At 45.8% G+C, this 21,030-nt stretch overlaps 1 protein-coding gene across 3 annotated transcripts; it reads right to left on the bottom strand.

The window, feature by feature from the left end:
• Positions 1 to 5: 5 nt before the first annotated feature.
• Positions 6 to 20,002, bottom strand: ABCD4 (ATP binding cassette subfamily D member 4). 3 transcript variants are annotated; one of them, XM_082275928.1, is made up of 19 exons: positions 19,852 to 20,002; positions 16,692 to 16,810; positions 15,477 to 15,604; positions 14,778 to 14,917; positions 14,571 to 14,687; positions 11,337 to 11,462; positions 10,753 to 10,803; positions 10,294 to 10,388; positions 10,075 to 10,196; positions 8,696 to 8,787; positions 8,044 to 8,121; positions 7,011 to 7,216; positions 6,638 to 6,729; positions 6,418 to 6,454; positions 5,064 to 5,113; positions 4,661 to 4,713; positions 4,487 to 4,563; positions 3,588 to 3,703; positions 6 to 142 (listed from the first exon to the last, which is right to left on the bottom strand). In XM_082275928.1, the coding sequence occupies exons 1-19, from the start codon at positions 19,962 to 19,964 to the stop codon at positions 74 to 76; spliced, it is 1,881 nt and encodes a 626-aa protein (XP_082132054.1). In that variant the 5' UTR covers positions 19,965 to 20,002; the 3' UTR covers positions 6 to 73. The 3 variants fall into 3 exon arrangements, with proteins under 3 accessions (XP_082132054.1, XP_082132056.1, XP_082132055.1); XM_082275930.1 differs by lacking the exon at positions 16,692 to 16,810 and having other exon boundaries at positions 19,852 to 19,965; XM_082275929.1 differs by lacking the exons at positions 16,692 to 16,810; positions 19,852 to 20,002 and adding an exon at positions 15,926 to 15,940.
• Between the last annotated feature and the right edge of the window lie 1,028 nt (positions 20,003 to 21,030).

The following is a 21,030-nucleotide window of genomic DNA, read 5'->3' on the forward strand; positions in this document are numbered from 1 at the left end:
GTCCATTATTTCTCAATTAACAAAGTGGAGGGAGGGCCATGACCAGCTCCTCTGTTTGGTTAGTAGCAAGCAGTCAGGATTTTCTCAATCGTCGCAGCTCCCACTGTCCGCCAGGACTGAGTCTGAGCTCCATGTTGTGAAACTGTGAAAAAAGAAAGTGGCTTATGTAAAGAACAGACAGGCCTTACCGTGCCACATGTATGCCAGGATCATTTCCCAACCCCTTTCACTTCACAGACCTGTTCACCAATGCTTAAAAGGGAACTATAATGGTTCTAGGTCAAATTTATTTAAATAGTGAAAACTAAAGCTTATGTTTATAAAACACACATGTTACAAATAAACATTTATACATGACACAGAATTCATGGAGCCATGTGTTTTAGCAAAACAGCACAGCAGAAGCTGTCTGCCTTCAGGCTGTCTCTCTGATTGCAACTCTATATGGCCCAAACTAAACAGGCTGGGAAGGGACAGAGTTTATTCTGAATAATTCTCTGAACTTTATAAATACCAAGCTAAGTCCAACAGGAGTTAAAGAGAGGTTGAAAACTATGAAAAAAAACAACAAACAGAGATCTCCTGCTGGCTAGACAGAAAAATACAAAATATTAATGTACAGTGGGAAAAATAACTATTTGATTCCCTGCAGATTTTGTAAGTTTGCACACTTACAAAGAAATGGAGGCTCTATAATTTTTTATCATAGGTGTATTTTAAATAATAGAGAAAGAATAGCAACTAAAAATCCAGAAAAAACACATGATACAGATGTTATTAACTGAGTTGCAGTTCAGTGAATAAAATAGGTATTTGATCCCCAAGCAAAACACGACTTAAACCTGGTGGAAAAACCCTTGTTGGCAACCACAGAGGCAAGATGTTTCTTGTAGTTGGTTACCAGGTTTGCACACATCTCAGGAGAGATCTTGGTCCACTCTTCTCGAGATTTTGGTCCACTCTTCTCTAAAGCTCTAAAGTGGATGTAAACCCCATTCATGAAATTTGATGTGTTTACTTATCCCAAGTCCTGTGTCGTTCTGTTGCTCTGTTCCTCTGTTATCAGCATGATAACTTAAGATAAAAGCAGCTGGAAATTTGTGTCGGGTGGGTGCAAAGAGATAGATTATCAGAGAGCTGATCCATTCACAGCACAGCTCTGCATGTTTTTTCTTTCCTCTGCCTATGTGGAGGGGGGTTGCCTTTCCTCCAATCAGCACAGTGTATGCCAAGACTCCAAACCAAATGCTGGAATAGGAAGAAAACAATTCTAACACGATGTGCACTTTCAAAAGCATATAGCAAGGTGAAGACTGCAGATATACATGTAAAATGTATGTAGGGAAAAATGGAGAAAGATCTGGGAGTCTTGGTAGAGGATAGACTAGGCAATAGCATGCAATGTCAACCGACAGCTGCCAATGCTGGCAGAGTATTAGCATGCATAAAGAAGGGGATGTATTCCAGAGATAAAACTATAATCCTACCACTTTACAAAACTCTGGTCCGACCGCATTTGGAGTATTCGGTCCAGTTCTGGTCGCCAGTCCTCAGGAGGGATGTGTTGGAGCTGGAGAGAGTCCAGAGAAGGGTGACTAAACTAATTAGGGGATTGGAGAACCTTAATTATGAAGAGCGTCTGCAATCGCTTAATTTATTCTCCCTGGAGAAGAGACGACTGAGAGGGGACATGATAGCAATTTACAAATACCTCAATGGTGATCTCAGCATAGAAAAAAAGCTATTCAGTCGAAAGGATTGTATGAGGACGCAAGGACATACAATGCGATTAGAGGAGAAGCGTTTTAACCTCAGACAACGCAGGGGGTTCTTTACTGTTAGGGCAACAAAATTGTGGAATTCTCTACCACAAGAGGTGGTTTCTGCGGGAAGTATGGCTACTTTCCAAAGACTCTTGGACGTACATCTCAAGGATCAGAACATTCAGGGGTATGAGAGATGATTATGGCCACACACACCTACACAGGTTAAACTGGATGGACTGTTGTCTTTATTCAACCTCAACTACTATGCAACTATGTATGTTTCATCTCTGTGTATCATCTAAGGCTGTTCACTTCACTGGGTATATGTGAGGGTTTACATCCACTTTAAGGTTTCTGGCCGTCACTTGGAAACTCAAAGTTTCAGCCTCTAAATATGGCGAGTCCCCCTCCTAAGGGAAGGCACATGTACAGGCCGGCTGAAGTTTGCCAATGAACATAAATGATTCATAGAAGAATTGGGAGAAAGTGCTGTGGTCAGATGAGATCAACATTGAGCTCTTTGGCATTAACTTGACTCGCCGTGTTTAGAGACAGAAAAATGCTGACTATGACCCTAAGAACACCATCCCTACAGTCAAGCAGGGAGGTGGAAACATACTTTGGGGCCGTTTCTCTTTTAAAGGTACAGGCCGACTTTGCCGCATTGAGGGGCCAATGGACAGGGCCCTGTATTGTAAAATCTTGGATGAGAACCTTCTTCCCTCAGAACACTGAAGATGGGTCATGGATGGGTCTTCCAGCATGACAATGACCCAAAACAAACCTCCAAGGCAACAAAGGAATAGCTCAAGAAAAGGCACATTAATGTAATGGAGAGGCCTACCCAGTCTCCAGACCTTAATGCTATAGAAAATTTATGGAGGCAGCTGAAACTTCAAATTGCAAAGCAACAGCCAAGAAACCTTAAGGATTTAGAGAAGATCTGTTAAGAAGAGTGGACCAAAATCCGTCCTGAGATGTGTGCAAACCTGGTAACCAACTACAAGAAATGTCTGACCTCTGTGCTTGCCAACAAGGGTTTCTCCAACAAAGTACTAAGTCATGTGTTGCTTGGGGATTAAATAATCATTTTACTCACTAAACTGCAACTCAATTTATAGAATTTGTATCGTGTTTTTTTCTGGTTTTCTGGTTGATATTCTGTCTCTATCATTTAAAATACACCGATGATAAATATTATAGACCCTTAATTTCTTTGTAAGTGGGCAAACTTACAAAATCTGCAGGGGATCGAATAATTTTTTTCCCCCACTGTACATTATTTAAATTTTACCCAACAAAAAACAAAACATTTACTTTTCATTTTACTTTTTAGAACCCTTTCTCACTAGCGGAGTCCGCCAGTGGACACGCCCGCGCAGAAGGGGATCTCTCTGCTGAATCCCCCCTGAGCAGGCTGATGACAGGTTCATGTCCGCTACGCCAAAGCAGAGCGGACACGGACACGGCCTGCTGTTCTCTATGGGCTGTTGGATGGAAACGGACCGCCTGTCCGTTCCCACCTGACTTTCATCCAATCTGATCAGCCAGATGGATGGGGAACGGATCCCCATCTATTTGTTTTCAGCAGACAGGATTGAATCCGTTTGTTATGGGCGTCAGCAGACACGTCAGCGGATATCCACTGCTCCATAAAGAGCAATGGATGGTCTGATCGGGTCTGCTTGAAAAACTGACAGAAAACCCGATCAGTCTGTCAGTGTTAAAGGGGCCATAATAAAGAAAATACACCACTATACTTTCCCTTCAGGACATTGCACACTGATTTCCTGGCGTGTCATGAAGTTTGGGGTCTCTCACCTCCTGCAAGCTGCGTCTGTGCCCAACGCTAATTAATGTCATCCCCATCTGGGTACAGTGCAAGTATAACTCCGCTTCTGCATCCTCACTGAGCGCACTGCTTGCCTCGTCCAGTACTAAGAGAGAAGAAGACAGAAACAGCACTGAGTGTGTATTGGATAAAGAGATCAGGGGGAGGGGGAGACAGCAAAACATCTCCAGGGGACCCCACAGTAGACATCCACACCAACATCTCCAGGGGACCCCACAGAATTATCTGCACTGACAACATTCAGTGCTTCCTCTGAGCATCTGATGGGGTGAAGTTTTTTTAAATCCTTTTCTTTTTTACAGTAGGGAGTAGGAAAAATGTGGTGCCCCCTGCTGGCCTGTCTTAATCATACCAGGTCTATTGCTTTGGTCTATTTCAGGTTATACTATGAGCAATGAAAAAGTAGCTAGAGAAAAAGAAAATCTGAAAACTGAAGATGAATAATAATAATAATAGAAAAAAAAAAGTATCAAAACTGCTGGAGTATCCCTGCCTCTATTTCCTTCTTTTCTTGCTTTATTACTGTGCAAAAACATTTCAAACAATCACACACAATGCCAGCTGTGCTGACAATGAAAAGTCCAAAGGACAGACAGCTGACTTCCCTGGGCTGGATCTTCTTGGATGAGATCCCTTCCACATTCTCTGACTACCGCTGGGCTGGGTCCCCCTGGATGAAACCCCCCCCTGATGCTCTGACTTCCTTGGGCTGGGTCTCCTTGCCCTTTGACTCCTCTGGGCTGGGTCTCCTTGGATGAGACCCCCCGCCCCGATCCCCTGGATGAAAACCCTCCTGATCCTCTGATGCCCATTTTGGCAGATTCCACTACAGTACACATACATTACAGAGTGCCTATGTATAGCTCACCTGCGTATTTAGGCTGCAGATAAAACAAGCGAGAAAAGGCCAAGCGCTGAATTTCCCCAGGAGATAGAACCTCTGACCTGTACAAATAAAAATAAAAAATGTGAAAAACTCTGAATCAGAATAGACATACCACACATACACCCCATGTAATATATAAAGTATGTATAGGCTCACCAATTCCAGTCCACTGCCTGGTCCAGGCCCCCCGTCCTGCTCACCAGCGGGGTCTGCCAGGGAGAAAACAACATGAAAAGACCCCCCCATATACAACTGACCTCAGACAACCTGTACTACATGAGTGTACATGCAAATATTTATACATACAGTGAGAGCTAATTGGCAGAAATTATTCTGCTTTCTCAGCAGTCCACAAAATAGGATCGGGAAAGGGACAGTTACCCGCCATAAAACAGTATCAGAAAAGGCACAGGGACCCACCATAGAACAGAACCAGGAAGGGGACAGGGACCCACCATAGAACAGAACCAGGAAGGAGACAGGGACCCACCACAGAATAGGACCAGGAGGGACACACACACCTCATTGCAAGTACATGCGAGTCTTTCCCTTGTCTTACCAAGCCTGACATTTCCAGTGATCTGAGGATTCGTTCATCATCCATCCGACCTGAGACAGGAACAAGAATTGTCAGGAGATATATGTCACTGTAAGGCCATTCCACAACCACCTCCAGAGACAAGTCACTTTGAAACCCCTGCTCCCCCCGCCCCCCTCCAGAGATGTGGGACTTCACCCCACCCACTGCCCAGAGTGTCATGTAACCACCTGACCCACCAAGGATGTGTCAATGCCCCGCTTACCCAACCAGACATGGGCAATTGCCCCGCCACCAGCTGGATATAGGTCATTGCACTATATATCCCTTCCAGACATGTGTTACTGCATCTCCTCCCATGTCCAGAAATGTGTCACTGCCCCACCTCTCCCTCCAGAGACATGTCAATGCAACACCATCACCCCCCGAGATGTGTCAATACATTGTCTACTCATTCTACAGACGTGTCACTGCACTGCCTCCCTCTTTCAGAGATGTGTCAGTGCACTGCCTCCCCCTTCCAGAGACGTGTCACTGCGCTGCCTCCCCCTTCCAGAGACGTGTCACTGCGCTGCCTCCCCCTTCCAGAGACGTGTCACTGCGCTGCCTCCCCCTTCCAGAGACATGTCACTGCATTGCCTCCCCCTTCCCCAGACGTGTCACTGCACTGCCTCCCCCTTCCCCAGACGTGTCACTGCGCTGCCTCCCCCTTCCAGAGACATGTCACTGCATTGCCTCCCCCTTCCCCAGACGTGTCACTGCACTGCCTCCCCCTTCCCCAGACGTGTCACTGCACTGCCTCCCCCTTCCCCAGACGGTTCACTGCACTGCCTCCCCCTTCCCCAGATGTGTCACTGCACTGCCTCCCCCTTCCAGAGACGTGTCACTGCGCTGCCTCCCCCTTCCAGAGACGTGTCACTGCGCTGCCTCCCCCTTCCAGAGACGTGTCACTGCGCTGCCTCCCCCTTCCAGAGACGTGTCACTGCGCTGACTACCCCTTCCAAAGACGTGTCACTGCGCTGACTACCCCTTCCAAAGACGTGTTACTCGGCTGACTACCCCTTCCAGGGATGTGTCACTGAGCCGACTCCTCCTTCCAAAGACGTGTCACTGCGCTGACTCCCCCTTCCAAAGACATGTCACTGCGCTGACTCCCCCTTCCAAAGACATGTCACTGCGCTGACTCCCCCTTCCACAGACATGTCACTGCGCTGACTCCCTCTTCTAGAGATTGGTCACATCCTTGCTCTCCAACACAGTACATCCATACTCTGTAACACAGACAGTCCTCCTTTCAGACACTTTCATACATGAGGCCTGAGTAAGCGCAGCTGATGAAGATCAGACAGCACATTGGCAATCTCGGGTAACTCACCAGAACTTGGGTATATCTCCTTTAGTGGGTAGATCACCTGAAAATAAATAATATGCCTTGTGAATGCTGTGGCAGGCAGGGCACAAATCATCACCATACTGCATATAGTGCTACTGGTGCCGACACACACTATATGTACATGACTCCTGAAAAAGTTCTTCAAAGGACTCTCTTTTTCAAACGTCCCCAAAACACATCATGTGACCCATGGGGGCCTCACCTGCTCTCTCAGGTTTCCGTCAGTCAGGAATGATTTTTGTGGCAGGAAAAGAACACCGTGAGGACCAAACGGAGTGAGGACAGATACCCGACCTAAGGAGGCATACGACCTTGTGAGACAGAGGAACAGGGAAATGTCAGAACACAAGAAAGAAAAGTGCCAGAGGCAAGATGGTGGCATGGCAGGCAATCAGCACCAACCAAATACAGTTGCACAGACAATGAATCCATTTATAGTGTAAGAAGTCCCTAGAGAAGACGGAACCAAATCTGCGTATATTATGTGATGGAGAGAGAGAAGGAGAGAAAGAGTAACAAGTGAAGGCAGCAAAGTCCATCTCTCACACACATACAGTGACACTCATGAGACGTACCGTGTTTCGGCTTCCATAGTCCGGCTAGAACGCGTAGAACGGAGGATTTCCCACTGCCAGTTTCTCCACTGATCAGAAGATTATTCCCTTTACTCACACACAGGCTGAGGTCTCGCACTAATGTGCACTCGGATGCCGGCGTGCTAATCGTTACATTATCCAGGATAAACACCCCATCGCCATTTTGTGGCTTCTCCTCCAGGGACCTGCCAGTATCAGAATCAATATTCACCAATGTTAGTTATGGACACCATATATACAGATAATGCAGCGTCAGTTATGTACATCCCCATAGATAACGGATTGCGAGATGTGGACATCCCCATTTATACAGATAGGAGTGTGTCAGGCATGAACACCACCATATATACAGATAAACAGAGTGTCGGGTATAGATACCCCATATATACACATTGTGAAGTGTCAAATATGGACATCCCCATATATACAGATAATGACGTGTCAGATATTGACATCCCCCGATGTGTGTCAAGTATGGACATACATATATATATATATATATATATATATATATATATATATATATATATATATATATATATATATATAGAGAGAGAGAGAGAGAGAGAGAGAGAGAGAGAGAGAGAGATAGATAGATAGATAGATAGATAGATAACAGTCTACTAGGTAAGGACACCACCATTTCCACACACAGCGAAATGTCAGTTATGGACACCGCCATATATGCAGGTAATGATCAGGTATGGGAAGCTACTTATATAGAGATATCAGAGTGCTAGGTATGGATGCCCCAATAAATACAGAAAGCAGAATGTCAGGTAGGGGTGACCCATATAAAAGAGTGTCAGGTATGGACACCTACCCATTTACATATAGTGTCCACTAAGGACATCCTCATATTTTACAGACAGCAATGAGTTAGGTATGAACACCTTAACATATACAGATAAAGTGTCAGGTATCATTACCCTTATATATGCAGATAGTGGAATTTCACATACAGACTCCGTGAGATATACAGAACCAATATACAGAAAAGGACACTACATACCCATCTTCTTCCTCCTCTGGACTTAAATCCTTGTCTTCTTGTACAATCTTCTTCATCACCTCCACCAGCTCCCCAATCCTGAGAAAATGCAAATTACCAACTGACAAGAGCACTTCCCAAATATCATACTCACCGCCACAATAACCTGCCAGAGCCCCTCCTACAAATCACACACCACCACTATTGCCAGGCAGAGTCCCTCCCAAATATCATATCACCGCCATTACTAGCCAGAGCCCGTCCCAGATATTATATTCCCGTGGCCAAAATTCCTTCAACATATAAAACCCACCACTGCTAACACTGGCCAGAACTCCTCCCACATATAATGCCACCACAATCATTATTCAGAGTTCCTTGCACATATAAAATTTACCACCACCATCGCTGGCCAGAGCCACTCCCACATATATTTCCCTGATTGGAGCCCCTCCCACATATCATACTCTCCTCTGCAATCACTGGCAGGAGCCTCTCGCTTACATTTTTTGTTGTAACATGACAAAATGTGGAAAATTTCAAGAGGTAGGAATACTTTTTCAAGGCACTGTAAAACTAATGAGAGCCCTCCCTCTGTCCTCTCTGCTTCAGACACCGCTCCACCCCAAGTCACACATTTCACTGAAAACAGGCCCTCCTATTCCGCACTAACCGATGTGTGTACCCAGCCACGTCACACAGATTGCTGGATAAATCGATGAGCTGACTGAAGCAGTTGACCAGATAGATGGAAACAAATGCATTCTGTGGAAAGAAACTCAGAATGAGAACTGGCAGAGGAGGAAGAAGGGGGGAGGTAGAGAGGACAAGAGGGGATGGGAGGAGGAGGAAGGGAAAAGGTAGAAAGGATAGGTGGAGTAAGAAGGGGGAAGGTAAAAAGGACAGCTGGAGAAACAAGGGAGGAGGTAGAGAGGACAGGGGAGAAACAAGGGAGGAGGTAGAGAGGACGGGTGGAAGAAGAAGGGAGAATTTAGACAGGACAGGTGGAAGAAGTGAGAATGTAGAGAGGACAGGTGGAAGAAGGGACAATGTAGAGAGGACGGGTGGTGGAAGAAGAAGGGAGAAGGTAGAGAGGAGGGGTGGGAGAAGAAGGGAAAATGTAGAGAGGACAGGTGGAGAAACAAGGGAGAAGGTAGAGAGGACGGGTGGAAGAAGAAGAGAGAAGGTAGAGAGGACAGATGGAAGAAGAAGGGAGAAGGTAGAGAGGACGGGTGGAAGAAGAAGAAGGGAGAATGTAGAGAGGATGGGTGGAAGAAGAAGGGAGATGGTAGAGAGGAGGGGTGGGAGAAGAAGGGAAAATGTAGAGAGGACAGGTGGAGAAACAAGGGAGATGGTAGAGAGGACGGGTGGAAGAAGAAGAGAGAAGGTAGAGAGGACGGGTGGAAGAAGAAGAAGAAGGGAGAATGTAGAGAGGATGGGTGGAAGAAGAAGGGAGATGGTAGAGAGGAGGGGTGGGAGAAGAAGGGAAAATGTAGAGAGGACAGGTGGCGAAACAAGGGAGAAGGTAGAGAGGACAGTTGGAAGAAGAAGGGAGAAGGTAGAGAGGACAGGTGGAAGAAGAAGAGAGGATGTAGAGAGGACAGGGGGAGAAACAAGGGAGGAGGTAGAGAGGACGGGTGGAAGAAGAAGGGAGAGGGTAGAGAGGACAGGTGGAAGAAGAAGGGAGAATGTAGAGAGGACAGGTGGAAGAAGAGGGGAGATGGTAGAGAGGAGGGGTGGGAGAAGAAGGGAAAATGTAGAGAGGACAGGTGGAGAAACAAGGGAGAAGGTAGAGAGGACAGGTGGAAGAAGAAGAGGGAATGTAGAGAGGACAGGTGAAAGAAGAAGAGAGAAGGTAGAGAGGACAGGTGGAGAAACAATGGAGGAGGTAGAAAGCATGGGAGGTGAAAAAAGGGAGGAGAAGAAGGAAAATTAAAGTTAAAGGGGAAAGAAGATGAGGAGAAATAATTGGGAGAGGGGGAGATAAAGAGGAGCATAAGGAGTAAAGGAGTGGTGGAGGTTTGATGTGGGAGTTGAGGGAAGAACTATTACCTTACTGATAAGCTCGCTCAGTTCACCGGCACTCAGATCATTGTACACTCCAGAGAAGATGGGAATAGCGATAGTCATATAACTCAGGATTCCACCCAGATAATCAAAGGTGTTTGTTCCAACTGTCCACAAGAGAGGTCAACTAATTATTTACCTGGCTGACCCTGGCCAGGGTTCCACAATGACCCCCAAACCCTGGTGCCCCATTTCCCTACTCACAAGACAGCCATAGTTCCTGATACATCAGATCCTTCTGGGTGGCAATAAGGCTCTCCAGGCGGCGCTCTGTTCTGGCATATTCCACACAGCCGGCTCTGGAACAGAACACCATCACTTTAAAGTCATGTACAAGAGAGGAAGGAGCAAGTGAGGAGCGATGAAATCAGTGACATCCCACCCTCCTGTGCTGTCACATGAAAAATATAATACATGGTGGCAAAGGAGTGATGAAGTCTTGTATTGTTGGAGGATGAGCTGTATCATGTCTATCACAGACCCTCAGCTCCTTCTTATGGTCTACAACTCCAGCAAGACAAGCGGTGCAAATGCACACAGTGACCAATCAGAATACACCAATTATTCCAATCAAAAAACAAACAAGGAATCGCACATTGGCTGGTAGAAATAGAAAAGTTTGCCCCTCAGCCCCATATCATCAGACGGATCCCGAACTCTCACCTGGCGAAGGCGGCAGCTTCGGCATTGACGCGGATCTGTACATGCTTGAACCTGCAGAAGAATACAAAGTCAGGGAGAGGCGACTTGAATATCACAGACGTGACTGAACATTACTGGAGGTCAAACCAACCATTTTAAAGAAAATACAAAAACGGCTGTTTGGTGGAAAAACGGAATTCATCACACAATATAAGAGGCCATCTCAAAGAAACATTCCCACGGGGCGGATACTGCCCCCCATTGGCTGCAGAGTCATGCTATCCATTATAAAGATCCCTATAGTCCCTCTTTCTCAATGTAGCCTCAACACCGCCCCCCTCATCCATTCACACTGACAAGAAGGAATGTTACCCACACTCACCTGACCCTTCAACCATTCACCCTGACCCAACAGGTAGGAACGCCATCAAGCACCCACTGGACCCTTCACCTGAGAGGCAAGAACGTGATCTACAACTGTTCGACCCCTCACCTTACAGGAAGAATGCCAGCCACAATCACAGGGCTTTCACCTGACAGACAGAAATACCACCCACGCTCATGGGACCCCTCACCCGACAGGCAGGCACACAACCCACACTCACCGAAAATCGCCCTCCAGCTTCTCCTGCTCAACCAGTCTGGGGATCACTGGGCCCATTAGAAGTTTATTCACCAGAGATCCAACAACAAAATATCCGAAGATGGACACAGGACCCATCCATCCCGTACTGTAAACATGAAGGAACAAGGGATAAGAAATGAGACACACAATGTATCTGCCTATCCACCAGAAAACACACCTAAAAAGGAGAAACAGCACACAGCCACATGGCGACACAGCAGCCAGAGCAGCAGCTTAAAGCTTCAAGGGGTTGTAAAAGCAGAAGGCTTTTTACTGTAATATATTCTATGCATTAGGATAAAAAGCCTTCTGTGTGCAGCAGCCCCCCTCAGCCCCTCTAATACTTACCTGAGCCCCATCTCTATCCAGCGATGTCCACGAGTTCTTCGCCGGTCCAGGACTCTCTCTCTCCTGATTGGCTGAGACACAGTAGCGGTGCCATAGGATCTGGGTAAGTAGAACATAAGAAACCAGGAAGATCCTGCGCTAAGTAAATTGTGAAAAAAGGTTGATAATGTGAAATACTTACCTTGAAAATGTCTTGTCCAGCACTGCCATCTTAGGTGTGGGCAGCTGAAGCCGGAGCGTCCTCTTCGTGTCCTCGTGACGTCGGAGTCCCAGAATGCCCTGCTCGTCACTTCTGGGGCAGGCGCGTCATACCTGAACAGCTTATGCGCATGCCCAGAAGCTGTTCAGCAGGGAATGACGCACCTGCATCGGAAGTGACGAGTGATACCGGTGCAGGCGCATTGACTCCTGGGAACGATGACGCTCATCTCCCAGGAGTCAACGCAGGGAGGAAGTGACGTCGGAGGCAGTGTCCGCAGAGGGAGGAAGAGAAAGGAACGCAAGTATATTTTCATTAAAAACAAGGTAAGTGAAACATGAAATTTAAAGGCATCCCAGTCTTATGCCTCGTACACACGTTCAGATAATCGTACGGAAAAAAAAATCGCTTTCGACTTGATCGCACAATAATCTGATCGTTAGTACACAGCTTTCAACAGCCGATCACAACAGTTTGTCCAACAAAATCCAAAGGGACAAACATGAAAACTTATGTCGTACGATAGCCTAGCGAATGACAATTATTTAATCAGTACAGTATGCGTCTGCTAAAAAAAAAAAAAAAATAGACAAAGACCACGCATGATTGATCAGAAACACAAAAATAACCTGGTGAAAAAAGCCTGGCTATATCTGATACGTAGCTACGCAACCAGGAAGCTTTTCCAGAATAGTACGAAAAAAATCATACGCTAAGTACGCATTGTTGAATTCGATATTAGTATCATGCAACAAAATGTGAACGATAAGTCGTACAATTATCTGAACGTGTGTACGGGGCATTAGTCCGTAGGGTTCAATATTGAGTTGGCCCACCCTTTGCAGCTACAACAGCTTCAACTCTTCTGGGAAGGCTTTCCACAAGGTTTAAGAGTGTGTCTATAAGCGCATTTGTGAGGTCAGGCACTGATGTTGGATGAGAAGGCCTGGCTCACAGTCTCCACTCTAATTCATCCGAAAGGTGTTCTACCGGGTTGAGGTCAGGACTCTGTGCAGGCCAGTTAAGTTCCTCCACCCTAAACTCGCTCATCCATGTCTTTGTGGACCTTACTTTGTGCACTGGTCCAAATCATTTGGTGAAGGAGGGATTATGGTGTGGGGTTGTTTTTCAGGGGTTGGACTTGGCAACTTAGTTCTAGTGAAGGGAACTCTTAAGGCATCAGCATACCAAGATGGTTTGGACAATTTAATGCTCCCAACTTTGTGGGACCAGTTTGGGGATGGCCCCTTCCTGCTCCAACATGACTGCTCACCAGTGCACAATGCAAGGTCCATAAAGACATGGATGAGCGAGTTTGGGGTGGAGGAACTTGACTGGCCTGCACAGAGTCCTGACCTCAACCCGTAGAACACCTTTGGGATGAATTAGAGCGGAGGCCTTCTGGCTCGCAGTCTTCGCTCTAATTCATCCCAAAGGTGTTCTGTCGGGTTGAGGTCAGGACTCTGTGCACTGGTGAGCACCTATGCACTTCTGGAAGAATGGTCAAACATTCCCATAGACACACTCCTAAACCTTGTGGACAGCATTCCCAGAAGAGTTGAAGCTGTTATAGCCGCAAAGGGTGGGCCAACTCAATATTGAATGCTACGGACTAAGACTGGGATGCCATTACATGTGTGTGTAAAGCAGGCCTCGACAAATCCCGGGCGCCAGGTCGCATTTGCAACTAGAATTAGCGACCTGGCGCCTGGGGTGCCCTGCTTGAGCTGTCCTGTCCCTTTTGCGCCCCCCACCTCCTCTTCGAGTTCACGGACTTCCACGCCGTCCAGAAATTTAGTCCCTGGCTTTTCGGCCTTCTTCTGTGAGATGAGAAGCTAGGGGAACTGGCGCCCTCTTGTGGTGGCCGGGAGTAATGCATGTTCTCAATGCCTTTTCTTCTCCTTCCAAAGAGGAGAAGAGAGGGAAGTTTTTTAAGGCTTCATCTCTCTGTCCAGTTACCTTTGCTTAAAGGTAAGTGGACAGGGAGTGTGGTGGTTATTATTAATTTATTTTTTAAATGTAAAAAAAATAATAATTTTTTCTTTTTTTTTTTAATTATTAAAAAAAAAATAAAAAAATGTTTTCTTTTTTTTTCTTCAATTCTTATTAAAAAAAAAAATATATATATATATAAATATATATATATCTTTTTTTTTTTTTCCTCATCGCCGTGCCACAGCCAAAGGCCCCTTTCACACGGGCTGTCTGATCAGGTCCGCCTGTCAGTTTTTCAGGCAGACCTGATCGGACCGTTGAGTCTCCTCTATGGAGCTGTAATCTGCCGCCATCTGACCCTGCCCGCCAAAAACAGACGGATGGTGGTTCTATTTTCTATCCATCCCGTGTATCCGATCAGATGGCATCGGATGGAAAGAGACAGACAGTCTATTTCCATCCAATTGCGCTATATAGGAGAGTGGGGTTCTAGTCGTATTTATGTGTAAATTTAGTATCAGTTTTATTAAATAAAGCTTGGTTGTTAGTTTAAAAAAAAAAAAAACTGGCTCCTAACTTTTTTAGCTGGCTCCTAGATTTCAGGCAAATTTGTCAAGACCTGGTGTAAAGGCAGGCGTCCCAATACTTTTGGTAATATAGTGTATTTTTGGGTGAAATTAGCAACTATCACACACACGGGTTATGGCACACCAGTAAAGTTGATACACTGACCTGCAGGCACACTGATAGGAGTAGTAGACCAGTGTGAAGGGTGTGGTAAGAATTTTACTGGCGAAACCGGTGAGTTCCTGGCACAGACGTTCCACATCCTGCGTCATCCTCTGATCTCTGAGAAAAAAACGTATCTGTGTTCAATCTGTCTACAGCACCCCACACACAGTGCCCCCCCCCCTCCCCCACACACACAGTGCCACATACGGGTTATCGACATGGCTGTGCTCCACACTCATTGTGTAGTAGACTTGTTTAGTGAAGTAAATTTGGTGCAGATATTGTGTCATCACCTTGCGACAGTTCACATAGACCAGTTTGCTGATGTACTGCTCGGCGCTGCGCAGCTGAAAGACAAAGCAAACAGCAGAAAGACACACAGGTTAGAGCATTACACTGACCTAATGGCACACAGATAGGAGTAATACAGAAGTGTGACGGGTGTGGTTAGAATTTTACTGGTGAAACTGGTTAGTTCCCAGCAGAGATGCTCCACATCCTGCGTCATCCTCTGATCTCACCATAAATAATCCCATGGCTGAGTAAAGCCCTCCCCCATGTGTGCACCATTCAGATTATGTATGCCAGGCCAATAATGTCTCCATGTGGTAATGCAGGGAAACCTGGCTGATTCTTCACACCATCACAAGGATCCTGAATTTGACTCCACCGCTAGCAGTTTGACCACCCAATAATAAACAATAATAGAAAGCAACAGACATCATTCATCACAAGCTTCCCTGTATTCCCAGGAGGCTCAAGTCTGATTGGTGGCTGTAAAAGAAACGGGGACCTTGACTGACGGACTGATGAATAATACTCGGGGTAATAATGAAATCTGACCGGTCAGATGAGGTTAGCGGAAGAGAAGACATTCTTGGTGGGTAAATGGAATAGAAAACTCACAATGGAAATGACGAGGATCAGCGCGACAGCCATTACTGCCAACCTCCTGAAGTTGTCCAGGTCTCGATCAGACAGGATACCATAGAACTGACTGGGCAGAATGCCAACCTGGTAGACGACTAGCTGTCCTGTGCAGAACCAGAAAAAGAGTACAATTAGGGATGTGAACTGAAGGCTCTGACAGTGACATATTACATAAAGCAATGAAGGGGCTATGACTGCTTCACCACAATATGCCAGAATGAGTGGGGTATCCTTGTCTCTGCCCCCAGCATCTGATAATCTCATAGAGCTAGAAAACACTATAGGGGAGATTTTCTCAAAACTGGCGCAGATGCTGGAGGGAATGTGGACAGACATCCTACACCTGTCAAGGCCACTATCAGCAAGGGTTAGCACCATCCCACCCTATGCATGAGAAGTATATGGAGGGTATGGGGCCCACTGACCTGTCAGGGCCACTATCAGCAAGGGTTAGCACCATCCCATCCTACACATGAGAAGTATATAGGGGGGGGGGGGGTATGAGGCCTACTGACTTGTCAGTGCCACTATCAGCAAGGGTTATCACCATCCCATCCTACACATAAGTATATGGAGGGTATAGGGCCTACTGACCTGTCAGGGCCACAATCAGCAAGGGTTAGCACCATCCCGCCCTACGCATGAGAAGTATATGGAGGGTATAGGGCCCACTGACCTGTCAGGGCTACGATCAGCAAGGGTTAGCACCATCCCATCCTACACATGAGAAGTATATAGGGGGGGGGGGGGGGTATGAGGCCTACTGACCTGTCAGGGCCACAATCAGCAAGGGTTAGCACCATCCCATCCTACACATGAGAAGTATATAGGGGGGGGGGGGTATGAGGCCTACTGACTTGTCAGTGCCACTATCAGCAAGGGTTATCACCATCCCATCCTACACATAAGTATATGGAGGGTATAGGGCCTACTGACCTGTCAGGGCCACAATCAGCAAGGGTTAGCACCATCCTGCCCTACGCATGAGAAGTATATGGAGGGTATAGGGCCCACTGACCTGTCAGGGCTACGATCAGCAAGGGTTAGCACCATCCCATCCTACACATGAGAAGTATATAGGGGGGGGGGGGGGGGTATGAGGCCTACTGACCTGTCAGGGCCACAATCAGCAAGGGTTAGCACCATCCCGTTCCTACACATGAGAAGTATATAAGGGGGGGGCCTACTGACCTGTCAGGGCCACGATCAGCAGTGTCATCATCATCAGCGTATTCCGGGCTGTCCATTGTGGGAAGAGAACAGACAGCAGAGCCAAGAACCGGCGCACAAAGACCCAGTCCAGACGAGGCCTGTAAAAGAACCGATACTGAATGAGGCCAAAACAGCAATATGTACTACTACTACTACCACACCGTCTAGAATCCTTATATATGATCTCTCCATACAGTACTTATACCCTATATACTACTTATACATAAGCTATACGTAAAATACATGCCCATAAAATATATCCACTAGCTGACCGCCCTATAGCAGTTTTACTCTTACAGGGCTGGCGCGCTGCGCAGGATCCACTGTAAATTTACACAGCGGGTCCCGCGGACCCCGATATCCGCTGTCACCCGCTGATCGTTCTGTACACAGGCAGAACGATGATCTGTCTATGTAAACAAGGTAGAACTCCGTTCTGTCAGCAGGGAAGGCATGGATCCTGTGTTCCTGCAAAGCGCTTCCCACACTACAGTAAAAAAACAGCTAGGCGTATAGCTAACCTTTTGATCGCCCCTGATGTTAACCCCTTCCCAGCCAGTGTCATTAGTACAGTGACAGTGCATATTTTTAGCACTGATCACTGGATTAGTGTCACTGGTTCCCCCAAAAAGTGTCAAAAGAGTCAGTTAGTGCCCAATTTGTTCGCCGCAATATCGCAGTCCTTCTAAAGGTCGCTGATCGCCTCCATTACTAGTAAAAAATAAATAAAAATTCCATAAATATATACCATAGTTTGTAGACGCTATAAATTTTGCGCAAACCAATCAATATACATTTATTGGGATTTTTTTCACCAAAAATATGTAGCAGAATACATATTGGCCTAAACTGATGAAGACATTTGATTTTTACATTTTTATATTGGAGGCGTTTTATAGCAGAAAGTAAAAAACATTTTTTTTTTTTTTTATTGTTAATCACTTTTTGTTTACAGCAAAAAAATAAAAAACAAACCACTGAGGTGATGAAATATCATCAAAATAAAGCTCTGTTTGTGGGGAAAAAAGGACATCAATTTTATTTGGGTACAGCGTCGCACGATTGCGCAATTGTCAGGTAAGGTAATGCAGTGTTGTATCGCAAATTCCAATAAAGAACATATACTTTATACATCCACTATACAATATGGAAATCCCTCATACGTTATATAGGCTCAATACATCCCCATACAGTATATACACTTTACACACCCCCATACAGTATATACACTCCCTATACAGTATATACACCCCCATACAGTATATACACTCCCTATACAGTATATACACCCTCAGTAAACAGTATATGTACCCTCCATACAGTATATGCACTGTACACACCCCCTTACAGTATAGTATATACACTTTATACACCCCCATACATTATATACACTCCCCATACAGTATATACACCCTCAGTAAACAGTATATGTACCCTCCATACAGTATATGCACTGTACACACCCCCATACAGTATAGTATATACACTTTATACACCCCCAATACAGTATACACAGCATATACACTTTTACACCCCATACAGTATATACACTTTTACACCCCCATACAATTATATACAATTTATACACCCCCCCATACAGTATATACACTTTATACACCACCATTCAGTTGATACACTCACTTTATACACCCCTCATACAGTATAAAAAATGTATACACCCCCCATACAGTATATGCACATTATACACCTCTCATACAGTATATTCACTTTATATACACCCCCCATACAGTATATGCACCCCCAATACAGAATATACACTTTATATACCCCTCATACAGTATAAAAATATTATACCCCCCACCCCCCATACAGTATATCCACCACCTATACAGTATATACATCCCTCATACTGTATAAAAATGTTATACACCCCCCCGTACCATATATGCATACCCCCCATACAGTATATACATTTTATACACCCCTCTTACTGTATAAACATTTTATACAACCCCCCCATACAGTATATGCACCCCTATACAGTATAGTATATACACTGTATACAGCCCCCCCATACAGTATATACACCCCCCATACAGTATAGTATATACACTGTATACAGCCCCCCATACAGTATATGCACCCCCATACAGTATAGTATATACACTGTATACAGCCCCCCATACAGTATATACACCCCCATACAGTATAGTATATACACTGTATACAGCCCCCCCATACAGTATATACACCCCCCATACAGTATAGTATATACACTGTATACAGCCCCCCATACAGTATATACAACCCCATACAGTATAGTATATACACTGTATACAGCCCCCCCATACAGTATATACACCCCATACAGTATAGTATATACATTGTATACACCCCCATACAGTATATACACCCCCATACAGTATAGTATATACACTGTATACACCCCCATACAGTATATACACCCCCATACAGTATAGTATATACACTGTATACACCCCCATACAGTATATACACCCCCCATACAGTATAGTATATACACTGTATACAGCCCCCCTATACAATATATACACCCCCATACAGTATATACACCCCATACAGTATAGTATATACACTGTATACACCCCCATACAGTATATACACCCCCATACAGTATATACACCCCCATACAGTATAGTATATACACTGTATACACCCCCATACAGTATATACACCCCCATACAGTATAGTATATACACTGTATACAGCCCCCCCCCCATACAGTATATACACCCCATACAGTATAGTATATACATTGTATACACCCCCATACAGTATATACACCCCCATACAGTATATACATTTTATACACCCCTCTTACTGTATAAACATTTTATACAACCCCCCCATACAGTATATGCACCCCTATACAGTATAGTATATACACTGTATACAGCCCCCCCATACAGTATATACACCCCATACAGTATAGTATATACACTGTATACACCCCCATACAGTATATACACCCCCATACAGTATATACACATTCTATAGAACCCCAATACAGACCATGAACCCTCTCTTTCTTTATACACATACATATACGGTATATATTTCATGCAGTACACCCCCTATACAGTATATAAAGCTCGGTGCAGACTATAAATCCCCTCCACATCAACGTTTATTCCCCTACCTGTCCCCTCTGTCCGCCCTCACACTCCTCATCCCCATTCTTATCAGCGGAACCTCCAGGAATAGTGAGTGCACGGGACCGGAAGTGTCGCCGCTACATAGCAGCGCCATCATGTTGGTTATCAACCGCACAACCAAATTTTAAACATTTGTGTGGAACCTACAAAATGGCGGCGGTTCTATATAAAAGGCGACATTTCCGAATCGGACCGTATACCATTTCTATAGGCTCCGCTGATAAGAATGGGAATAGGTGTGAGGGCGGATACATATAGATCAGATGACAAAGAGTACCGCCCACAGTCAAATGTTGGAAAGGGAACTAAACAAGACAATGATGTATAGTGCTGCCCCTAGTGGAGGAAAATAATTACTGTCAGTGCTGCTACAGGCGGAAGGACGCTGTTTCCCAGTGCTGCCTTTCTGGAAAAGGACACCAATATACTCAGTGCTGCCCCCTAGAGAAGGACAATTATCCCCAGTGTGCTGTACCCTGCAGGAGGGCAATGATTCCCAGTGCTGATGACACTGATCTCCAGTCCAGTGCTGCCCCTGCATGCGTATAGTGATCCCCAGTCCAGTGCTGCCCTCTACACTGATCCCCAGTGCTACCCCCTACATGATGACACTGATCCCCAGTGCTACCCCCTACATGATGACACTGATCCCCAGTGCTGCCCCCTACATGATGGCACTGATCTTCAGTGGTGCCCTCTACATGATGGCACTTATTCCCAGTGCTGCCCTCTTCATGATGGCACTGATACCCAGTGCTGCCCCCTACATGATGGCACTGATCTCCAGTGCTGCCCCCTACATGATGACACTGATCCTCAGTGCTGCCCCCTACATGATGGCACTGATCTTCAGTGGTGCCCTCTACATGATGGCACTTATTCCCAGTGCTGCCCTCTTCATGATGGCACTGATCCCCAGTGCTGCCCCCTACATGATGACAGTGATCTCCAGTGCTACTCCCTACATGATGACACTGATCCCCAGTGCTGCCCCCTACATGATGGCACTGATCCCCAGTGCTGCCCCCTACATGATGACAGTGATCTCCAGTGCTACTCCCTACATGATGACACTGATCCCCAGTGCTGCCCCCTACATGATGGCACTGATCCCCAGTGCTGCCCCCTACATGATGGCACTGATCCCTAGTGCTGCCACCTAT

Source organism: Pelophylax lessonae (genome assembly GCF_965119305.1).
Source record: "Pelophylax lessonae genome assembly, chromosome: 13".
In the NCBI taxonomy this organism is placed as follows: domain Eukaryota; kingdom Metazoa; phylum Chordata; class Amphibia; order Anura; family Ranidae; genus Pelophylax; species Pelophylax lessonae.

Coding starts and splice junctions, on each gene's coding strand:
- ABCD4 (XM_082275928.1), bottom strand. CDS start 19,964: ATGATGGCGCTGCTATGTAGCGGCGACACTTCCGGTCCCGTGCACTCA. Junction 16,811..19,851: donor AGGGCGGACAGAGGGGACAG/GTAGGGGAATAA, acceptor GTTCTTTTACAG/GCCTCGTCTGGACTGGGTCT. Junction 143..3,587: donor ACAGACGCAGCTTGCAGGAG/GTGAGAGACCCC, acceptor CTTTTTTCACAG/TTTCACAACATGGAGCTCAG.